Source organism: Triticum aestivum, chromosome 5D, assembly GCF_018294505.1.
Source record: "Triticum aestivum cultivar Chinese Spring chromosome 5D, IWGSC CS RefSeq v2.1, whole genome shotgun sequence".
Lineage (NCBI taxonomy): Eukaryota > Viridiplantae > Streptophyta > Magnoliopsida > Poales > Poaceae > Triticum > Triticum aestivum.
The window spans coordinates 5,701,077-5,712,598 of NC_057808.1; the positions used below are offsets into that span (position 1 = coordinate 5,701,077).

The 11,522-nt window shown below is 44.8% G+C and overlaps 1 protein-coding gene across 1 annotated transcript; it reads right to left on the reverse strand.

The window, feature by feature from the left end:
* Positions 1-5,158: 5,158 nt before the first annotated feature.
* Positions 5,159-7,215, reverse strand: LOC123124070 (obtusifoliol 14-alpha demethylase-like). Its single transcript, XM_044544773.1, has 2 exons — positions 6,739-7,215; positions 5,159-6,290 (listed from the first exon to the last, which is right to left on the reverse strand). The coding sequence occupies exons 1-2, from the start codon at positions 7,213-7,215 to the stop codon at positions 5,295-5,297; spliced, it is 1,473 nt and encodes a 490-aa protein (XP_044400708.1). The 3' UTR covers positions 5,159-5,294.
* Positions 7,216-11,522: the final 4,307 nt, after the last annotated feature.

The window sequence follows — 11,522 nt, forward strand, 5'->3', positions numbered from 1 at the left end:
GCAAAGGTTATGCGACTACCGGAAGAGCCCAGAGAAGGAATTATTCCGAGAATCTGAGAAGACCGACACTGCCAACAATAAGGATGTAGTACCTGAGTTTTGTTGGAACCGTAACCATGCTTCTAAGGGTGGTAGCACCGCAGACCCCCTGTGCTGATCGATGGATTTTGAGAAGACCCCCAAACCTAACATATTTCTTTCTAGCCTGTCGGAATCTCGAGGACGAGATTCATTTTAAGGGTGGTAGGTTTGTAACATCCCAAAATTCAAAGTTTTGGAATGTTATGTTAAATAAATAGTTTTGTTTGTTTGTTTGATTGTTGTGTGATTGATTGAGTGAAATTGAGTGAAATTTGAAACTTTTTGAAAGTTAAACGAGAGGGAATAAAATGACTTTCCCAAACTTTCACCTTTGCTTTTCTGATCTCCACAAATTTAAATTCTTTTCGGATACAAAACCCTAGAGAGAAGATGACATGACTTCTTCCATTTAAATAAAATGAGAAGGGTTCTGAAAATATTTGAATTTCATTTGAAAATATTTCAAATTCAGAAACTTTAAGCAACTCAATGATTTTCATGAGAGAAGATAAAATGACTTCTTCAAAACATATGAAATATGAGTTGTAAGTTTAAAAGGATCAAATTTAAAGTCCTTTTGAAATTGTTTTCAATTTGGAGTTATTTGGGGTTTTTATTCAAATTATTTTTCTCCAAAAATAAAATATATGGAGAATAGGTTAACATGATTCCCTACAATATAAAATTGGAGAAAAGTAAATTTGGATTTCTTTTGGTATTTTTAAAATGATTTTCTTTGGGTTTTATTATAGCAGTAGCACTCTTTTCTTTATTTAAATTTTTTGTGGATTTTATTTGACCTTAGAAAAATGTCCATGTTGTAGAAAATCTTTTTCTGAAAATTTTGATATATTATATGCCTATATAATATTTATTTATTTATTTTGCTTTTATTATTTTTCCCTGCCTGTAAAAAAAAAGAAGCCCACCAACCGTGCTAGGGCAGGCCACCCGGCCCAGCCAGCAGCGGCCTCCCTGCGCAGTGCCCACGAACCGCCCCCCGCTCACTCGGCCGCTCGCAGCCCCGATCGGCCGCCGCCTCTCTCTGCCACCGACAGGTGGGTCCCACCTGTCGGGTTCGTCACCGACCTCCCGCCGGAGTCCCGCATGCGCACGCCTCGCCGGCCAACGCCGAGTCCGCTCGGGACTCTTCCCCGTGCCTCGATCCTTACCCAAGCCACGCCCCCTATAAATGCCCGAGGCTCCGGCCCCGTTTTCGCCTCGAAACGCAGCCGCCCTCGCCTCCCCACATCCCACGCAGCCGGAGTTCGCGAGATCTGCCGAGCTCCGCTGCCCCGCCCCGCGCCGTTTCGTCACCGCAGCTGAGCGTCGACACCGCCAACGCCTTTCCCTCGTCGCGCCGCGCCTCCCCGTGGGTTCGCCTGAGCCGGAGGACCTCCGGAGAAGCCGCCCGACCATAACCAGACGCCCCGCCCGCTTTCTTCTCCGACGCCGGCACCGTCAACCACCGCGGTAAGCCTCGGCTCCTCCCTCATCAGTTAGATCTAGGATCGACGGTTCACATTAGACTAGGATTTGTTTTTTTTTTAGTTTCAACCGGTATGCTCTAAATAGCGAAAGTTCACTAGTTAAGCCTCCGTAGTGGACGAATTCATCACTTATACTTCTGTAGCGAACGTTCGTCCGATAAGTTTTTCTTTTTCTGTTTTATTTTCGGCCAGGGACCTATCTGCAAATACTTTCTTTACAGTTTAGTCCCTGTTCTTTAAACGGTCACAACTTTTCAACCGTTTGTCCAAATCCAACGAAACCAACGCTCACTTTTTCGTTATGATCCCCTCTATCCATTTAATGAACTTGAACATGTTTTTGAAAGTCTTAAAATTTTATTTCAAACAGATTTGTATTTGAGCTTCGTTTGATCGTAACTTGAGTTTTGTAACTCCGTTTGAGTTTATTCTTTTTGCAAATTAAAGCTCTTGACCAAACTTTATGATAAGGCCAAATTCACTTAATTTTGGTACTGTTAGAAATTGTTTTCTGTTGTAAGAGTTATTTGCTTGTTTTCGAAGTTTTCCGAGATCTTTTCTTCGATTCTTTTGCATGATTGCTTATGTGTGGTTACTATTGATTGCTTATGATAGATTGACGGGCGTGTGACGAGTAGAACTATCAGTAGCATGAGTGTGAATCATCTTCATCAACAGTACAAGGAAAGTTCACACTTTGATCATATCCCTTTCCTACCCAGTTTTTATGCATTAGTTTCACCCTCGAACATTGCATGAGTAGGATTTGATAACATGTCGGTTTTGGGAAGTAGTTGGTGAGGTAGGAACCTATTCTCCTGCATTCAAACCTGGGGAGTTACTTCTACGTTATGCTTATACTGCTGCTATGCTCGTAGACGTGGTTTGGTTGAGTGTATTCATGACAGATGTGAGAGTTATCATTAATGGTTAACTTAAAGTGGTTACTTTAATACACATCTGGGTGGATTGGTTGGGGCACCCTTGGGATATACCAGTGGCTTGCCCGGACACCTGGGGATATACCAGTGTTGTCCTAGGAGATCCTGGGGTTATACCGTGTGATTCTCCTATGGTCCGCCACCCAGGCTCAAAGGGATCATAAGATTATTCATGCTAGAAACTTCCGTGTGCAGCCACAAGCTATTATGGGCTCTAGCATAGTTGAGTATGTTGCATGATCTCTTCTAGTGGTAGGCTAGCAGATGTAGGGGATGTAGGTTGGTACTGCCGACCCAGGGTTAGAGTTAATGCTTCTGAAAGACTGTCTCTCGGTCATCCGCTTCTCAAACACCATGTAGTGCGAGAAATCCAACGGAGGAGATCGAGTCTTGTGGGGAAAAGTGTGCAAACCTCTGCAGAGTGTACAAACTAATCATCTTTAGTAGTGTCCCCGGTTATGGACATCTTGAGTATCTGGTTCTTGAATTATCATGTTGACCTCATCACTTTACTTAATAACTTTGTTGGGTTAATGATTATTATTTTGGGGATTGAGAAGGGGATTTACCATTCTCAATGTTTTCAACAAACTTTGTAGTTAATAAAATATATTCCTTTGCAGTAGGGAAAAATTGGCTTTATGCAAAAATAAACTTAGAGCTTTCCACCAGCCAAATATGCATGTAGTGATAGCTATTATTCAGCATTGCTCTACAGTGTGAAATTTCCAGTACATTCAATGTACTAACCCTTTGTGGCTGCAACGTCTCATGTTGCAGGATCTTACGACGAGTAAGTGATACGTTAGGGTTACGATTTCTACACTCAACTTTGCCGTTGGTGTGATGAGAATCCACAACCTTGTTGTTACTTCCGCTATTTGGATTGAGGTAATAGTATTTACGTTACTTTATACATATGATTTACCTCTATTATAAATTCTCGAGTACTGTGTGTGTCAGCATACCGATCCAGGGATGACACTTAAGCATAGAGACTTGACCGTCTGAGGTCAGGTTGCTACAGAAGTTCTACATGTATTTACATTAAGTTCCTTTCGGGGAATCCATTTCTTGAGAAATACTTACCCAACTCGATTAGGTGGCTCTCCTTCGTCAATACGTCATCGAAAGGATCTCTTGGAAAACCCTTTATCCTATTACCGTTCTTCATTCATACGACACCTTTTAAAATCAAATGGACATCAAAGGAGTAAATCCATGAACAAATGGACCAATAGGCATGTCTGTGATAATATACTAAGCTAACCACCTAAAACACCGATGCAACACAACATAAGTGTGATGTGTTATATATAGGGTCACAATGACATAAGAAAAAGGACATAACAGGAGCTACAAGAAAAATACGAGTAGGAGAGAGCGCGTGCGGGGGAGGGGGCGAGGGGGTTAAGGGCGGGAAAGAGAGGGGAGAAAAAAAGTGGGGAGAGAGAGGGACAGGGTTGACGGGATGAAGTCGAAGAATAGCGGAGAAAAATGGCGGGAAAGAGAGGGTGGTAACTTTAAAATAGTTGTACGTTACCTAAAAGATTTAAGAATTATACCTGGCCGCTGTATAGCTAAGATGCACAAAACCAAACAATCTCCTCTCACACAACTGAAAAATAAAAAGGTGAAATACAAAGAAACATGTAGAGTCCGTATAATGCCTAAAGAGGAGGGGGCAATCCTAAGATCATCCTGGCACCCATGTTGGGTGAAAGTATGCCTCACTGTGTATCCTCCAATCGTGTACACACCTCCGTAAACAGGTCTCGATTCTCCACACGTTCTATAGAGGCCATAAACGAAGAAGTACTTTTATTGTTAAAAACCTTATCATTTCTACATAGTCAAAGCGACCAAATAACGGCAAGTGCTCCCACCATGAGAAGAATTCTAAACATGTAATCAATCCCATGTAACCAGTTGACAAATATATTAGCAACACTACAAGGAGGATACAAGTCAGAAACTATTTGGACGAGTGACCATATAGAATGAGTTGCATTGGATGAATAAATGTTTCATTGTCTCATGGTGACAAAAGACATATTGCGTACTTCCATGCCAATTCCTCTTACTCCCTCTGTTTCTAAATATAACTCTTTCTAGAGATATCAATATAGACTACATACAGACGTATATAGACATAGTTTAGAGTGTAGATTCACTCATTTTGCTCCGTATGCAGTCCATATTGGAATATCTAGAAAGACTTATATTTAGGAACGGAGGGAGTAATAAAGTTATATATATAATAAGAATGACTCCACGACGAACATACCATGCAAAGATTTTATTCTTAAGATACCTTGTAATCTAGTTATGAGAAAGGAAAATTTTATAATATATTTGTGATATCCATGTGGGTTCTTTTCATAGGCATATATGTGTTGGTCATCGATGGTTGGCATACTCCCAAGTGAAGCATGGCAGTTTCACCCATAACCATCCGTAATATGATTTAACATAATCTGGTTTCTTAAACCATCTGTAATAAGCATGTAAATATAAGTGATAGACCCACACAAACACAATTATAGCTCATCCACGGGTTACTAAAAATGATTACAATCATAAAAAGATACATCCATCCTAATTAATATAAGTGATAGACCCACACAAACACAATTATAGCTCATCCACGGGTTACTGAAAATGATTACAATCATAAAAAGATACATCCATCCTAATTAATATAAGTGATAGACCCACACAAACACACAAGCATACATGTCAATACTCTCAAGCAAATGCTATATAATCAAGTAGGTGCAAGCTAACCCAACAGTGGACGTCTCTTGTAGCTGACGATCATACTTCCTTTAGGCTCTGGGATTAACTTACTCCAATCAGTCTTGGGATAAGGAGACAATAATTTGAGATCAAAGTTGTTGAGCAAGTGGCTCCATATAACTTTAACTTGCATGTAAGCATAGGCATCCCCACTGCAAAAATGCCTTCCACCACCAAAAGATGTGTAAGAGAACTTGCCGCCAACTACATCCTCCTGCCTTGCGGGACCAAACCGATCTGGATCATACAAGTGAGGGTTCTTGTAAATGTAAGGCATGTTATTGTTTTGTATTATGGGACTTGCAAGAGTATGCCCCTTGGGAATTTCATACTCTTGGCCTTGTCTAGTGCGCACTGTGAAATGTTTAAGTGCCTTGCGAACCAACATTGTTGTTGGCGGATTTATCCGAAGTGCCTCTTTAATACAACTATGAAGGTTATTCATCTCTAGCAAGGCATCATATTCTATTTTATTGTTGTATTTCATCATGATTTCCTTTTGCTCCTGGGATGCAGCTGCTAAGAACTTTGAATGAGTGAGTAATGAAGCTCCAGTCCAAGTGCAAGCAAGGGAACTTGTGTGCTTTCCACCAAAGATCAATGCAATGATCATCCCGGTTACCTCTGTTTCGGTTGTGGAGCGGCCGTCTTTATACTTGGAATCTATCAATCTCTGTAGCACGTCTTCCTCGGCCCCAACTGAGCTCTTCCGTGACCTCACAGTTTCGGAGAGCAATTCTATGAGCTTCAGACGTGCTTTGTCACGCCGACGGTTTGCTGGAATTGGAATATATGGGAAGAAGACACTGATCATGTTCACTCCGTTTTCGACGTCACGGAATAGTTTATAGAACTCATCAAACATCTTCTCCCGAACCTCTTTTCCTAGTAGACATCGGCTTGATATCAACATGAGTAACTCTTCAAACTCATGTTTTAAATCAACTATGCCCTCCTGGCCCCATTTGCCAAAGTAGCCCTACCAACAAAAACACATCAGTACATCGTAATTAAGTGGCACTGTACACATATACATATGGTATAGTGGGACTAGAAATTTGCAAATATAGCTAATTCTCTACACAATATAATTTATGGTATGGTGATAGATTATGGACAAATATTTCCACTGTCACAATTCTTCTCAGTTGAAAATAATCCATCATACTTATAAATTCAAAAGACGTGGTAAAAGGTCCATGGTAAATTCTCTAGTTGCTAGTTAACAATTCAGAAGACAACACCAGGAAAAGAGCCATAAAGTTTATGAATTCTACGTCCCGGGACAGGATTTTGCAAGCTGCTCTATATATTAATTCTATGTGATATAGTACGTAGTATATAACAATTAGCAGATTAATTCCTCAGGGTACATTGATTAAAGCTTGTGAATGGAATGGAAATCACACAAGATACTGCATACGCACCTCCACCTCTTGAAGCATAGACTCAAGATGTCTCCTCAATTTGGATTGCTTCAATGCATCAAGATAAAAGCGGGACTGCTCAGTCCGAGTGGCCGCATCGACGCCTTGACCTACCTCTTGTCCAAACATGGGTACAAGGAACTCAAGAAGATTGCCATGATTAATCTCCGACTCCAACCCTTGAAAGAAGTGAGCTTGGACCTCCGGCCCGATCAGAAAGGTCACATTACATAGTCCAAAAGGACTAACTGTGAACACACTGCCATACTTACTGTATAGGCAGTTTATCTTAGCTGGAAGGTCAATTGTAAGAAGTCTAGGTAAAAGTCCCAGAAAAGCAAGACCATTCACCACAGGTGGAGGTGGTTTCCCACTGGTTGGAGCAACGATACTTGTTCCTCTTATGATCCTGAGTACGATCACAGTGATGAAAACAAGACCCGCAGTGAACCACACGGCGGCCCAACCAGCTGTCATGTTCATGCCGATAATCAGCAACCAGAATGCCAATATATATAATTTGCCCTGCAAGAATTGACGAGTAGATGAGTTGGAAAATGCATCACTTTGAACTTGCATACCAATTCGGAGGAATTTTTTTTGAGACATAATTAGGAGGAGCTAAGAGGGGTTGAGACATAATTAGAAGGAGCATAGTCATATGGAGTATTAAGATTGTTGTAGTCTTGCAGAGAGGGAATACCCTCGAGAAAAACGTAGAATTTTGACGCTTGAGATAGATGCGGTTTGAGGGATAAGTATGAACTACGAGGAAGACAAGCTTAAAAGTGCCCATAACGTATACATCCTTCGATGGAGAATCTTAGATGAAGACGAATCGATTCAGCCATGGGAGCTACATCCTACCGGGAGTATACCGAGAAAACAAATCGACTTCCAGCATACCTGAATACACCTCCAGAATGAGAAGTATGAGAGGACTGCAGCCGCCCAAGATTTCTTCCTAATCACCCTATGACCACACAACCCACTGTCAGTGTGTCACATATATATAACAGGAGGAGTACCCACGAAGAAGCACAAGTTGCTAAAGGCCAGCAAGTACGGCTCTTCCAAGAAACAGAGAGAGGCGGCTAAGGAAAAAAATAAATAAATATACAGTCAGTGCGAGGAGAACTGTATGTTTTTTTATCCCTCTAGCTCTCAGTAGATGAGATTTAAGTAAATCTCACCACGGGTTGACACCAGCATAGGATTTTCTTGATGTTTATTTTCCTTTTTCTCTTTCAGTTTTATTTTTTCCATGTTCTACTTTTTGTTTTTCTAATTTTTACTATTTTTATTTTTATTAAAATATGTAAATTTAATTGTGCACGGCCGATCGGCATGCTACTGCAGTTGCTGATGGCCGATGGACATACAGTTGTGCCCAAGCGAGTGTGCAACTACAGTTATGCACCAGTGCGCGGGCAACAATAGTTGTGGGCGGCTGGTGGACATACACGTAAATGTATGTTGTACGCGGCCATGGACTTGCAGTGGCACACAACTAACAAGTGTGCAACACACTACACAAATAACTTACTACGTCAAGTACAAGAAATACTAGGCGAACGCCAAAAACATAAAAACTTTGCTGAGTGTTGCACTCGGTAAAGCCGGCTTGGCCTACCCTAGCCGCCCCTCCTCCTCCTCCCTAGCTGCCCCTCCTCCTCTTCCCTTCCTCGCCGCCCCTCCTCCTCTTCCCTTCCTCGCCGCCGCCTGATGCAGCCGCCGGGCAAGCCTGGGGCACCAAGGATGGTGGCGGCGGGGCCTCGGTTACCCTGCCTCTGCGTGGGGAACCCCGGATCTGGAGCGGCGGCTCCATTGGCAAGGCACGGCCGGCTAGCAGCCGTCGGGGCGGTGGATCTGTCGTCCCGGCCGCGCGGGCGGAAGGTTCCGGTGGTCGTTGGCGGCCGGCGGCCGTTTCTGCGGTGGCCGGTGCGCGCGATCTGGTGCCTCCCCTCCTCCCCTGTTCAGCGTGCGGGTCATCCTCGTCGGGCCGCGCTTCCTTGGGTCGCCGGTTCTCTACAGGAGGCGCTGCTGGCGACGGGGATCTAGTTCGGGCGAAATCCCTGGTCGGCCATGGCCGGCAGCGTCGACGGCGACGCCTGAGGGCGTCGTTCCCCTCCTTGGAGGTGTTGGTATGGACTGATCCCCTCCCTTCCCCTTCCCCTAGGTCTCCCGGGCGAAAGCCCTAACTTTGTTGGGCGGCGACGGCGTTCACGGCGCCGTTCCCTTCTTGAAGGCGCTGCTTCGGGAACCTTGGGGCTGGGTGGTGATTGTGGGTGGTGGGTGACGGCGGTGGTGCGGCCCTATCCTAGCATGGATCTGCGTACGTTGCTTGGAGATGGACTCGCGTAGGTGGAGGTCGTCGTTTGGCGTCATGGTGGCGTCGATAGCGGAGGCACCTGCCAAGGTTGGCACCTCAATCTGCTCTGAAGATGGACCAGTGGAAGATGGTGGCGACGACACATGTGAGTGCGTCGGACCGGTTTGTGCCCCGGACCCGGTATGTGGCTCGGTCGGGGCCTCTGGCTTTAGATGCTAGGCTTAGGTGAGAGGTTTGAGTATTTGGCCCAGCTTGCACCCCTTTATTATATGGATTGGAGTAGCGGCAGATGTTGCTAAAATGGCGGATTCAGGCATATTGTTATACTTTTTGTAAGGTCCTCGAGAATAATCAATAAAATGGCCACATGCATCTCCCAGATGAAGAGGCCGGAGGTCATGCTCCTTTTCTAAAAAAACGAGCCCTCCGCAATATAAAGGCATGTCACGGTCGGCCCATGAAAATGGAGGTGTCACGTGGCAGCTCTGTAAGCCGCGTTTTCCTACTTGGCTATTGACTTCCATTTCGTCTCAACCAGAGTGTGCGCTGTGTACAACAGCTAAGCGAGTTCCTTTGTCTCGATGCACGGCACAGAGTAAGCCCAGTACCCCAACGTGGCAATGAGAATCACATATGCTCAAGTCAAAACATTAGCCGACCACTTCACCCTGCTAAGTTTTTTTTCTTTTTGAGAACATGCCCTTGCTAAGTCTGGTTCCCAGGTGGCCCATGTGAACTAATAAACCGGGTCGATCTGGATGTGGTTGCCAATCCACGTCGGTCAAACTCTGTGTTTGTTCAAGCAGCCCATGTGCACAGAACCAGCATGGTAGTTATGTCTCTGTTGCGAAATGAAGGCACAGCGTGATTCCTGGGCTGGCGTGCGCGACGCTCTGATTAGCGAATTATATATCTTTTGAAATGAGATAAAAGATTTATTATTTTCATTGATTAAGAAGAAAAGAGTTGGCTGGTTAATCAGAGAAAAACTGGACGAATACCTTGATTAGAGTATCTCTAGCAGACATCTTAAAACGCGCCGACCTGCAAAATAACCGCTTGTTTACAGTTTTGGATGAAAAAAATGCCCCGACCAGACACAGTATCGGCCCGCGAATTGTAAAAAAATTGCAGTGCGTGAAAAACCCCTCAACCTTTAGATTCCTGGGGCGGGAGGCCGACCCGAGCTCGACCCCTATCAGCTGCGAGTTTTGGCGGGAGGGACATTTCCGCGTGGCTCTTCCTACTTCCCTATCCCTCTGCCGCCAACCACGTCCCTCCACTCGCCCCGGAGCACCTTCCCCGGCGTCCCTCCGCCGCCATGAAGTCTCTCAGCCGTCGGCTGTCACTGCGGCCGCCATCAACGCGACACCCCCTTCGGCAGATCTCGTAGGTGGCCATGTCGCGCACGTCGCCGTTCAAGGTTGTGCCGCGTCACCCTCGCAAGTGGCAGGGCAACGTCGTCGTCCAGGGCGGCGCTCCCGCCGGCCCCGCCGGGAAGGCACGCGCGCTAGCCCCCATGGCCAAGGAGGACAAAGCCATGGCCAAACTTCTTCAAGAGGAGAACAAGATCATGATGATGAACCGAAATGAGATGGATGAGGTCACCAAAGAATGGCATGACATGGCAAGGTTGGAGATCTTCGAAAGGAGGAGGCTACCCGGAAGAGGCCATGCGGTGCCAAGGTTCGGTGTGCATAGTGGTTCGGCAAGTGGTGGTGGCAATGGTGGCGGTGAAGATTTCATATTGTGATGATGATGATGATGATGATGATGATGATGATGATGATAATGATGGATGCGTCTTTTGGGTTGTGCCAATGATGACGGAAGCGATCTCTTTTGGGTTGTGGCGAAAAACTATGCTTAAATGCCGTGAAAACTATGTGGTGGTGGCAAGATCATGTTTGAATTCTCCGCATTTACGTTTTACTTGTTCAAATTTGTGGTCAATTCATGTGTGTGCTTTTAAGTTTGAGGGCCGAAATCGGAAGCACGGGATATTCTCTTTTACCGCTCGGGTTTGTGGGCTCGATTCCGCCGCAGCCGATTTCGGCCCTTAAAACACGATTTTCTCGACCCTTATCCCGCTTATAAGGGTCGCGGTTTTAAGGGATCTGCTAGAGATGCTCTTACAAACCCCACAGGGGGAAACGTGGACGACCTGGCCACAAATGCGAAACAGTTGACCAAAGCATCGAGGGCAAGGCAGCTTCGATTTTGCTAACGAGCTTCACAAACAAAATTGCAAACCTCGCACCGACCTAGTTCATCGCAACATCTGAAGAACACAACCACAAGGGGGAAACGTGAGAGTTCCTAAAACAAGCCATTGTACATAGCATTGTGTGGCATCCTTAGACTACCCACAGTGAGAGTAATATAGATAGTAACATCACGCACATCTAGATAAAATAGATGATGTGGCAAGCAATAAATAAAGAAATGGAGG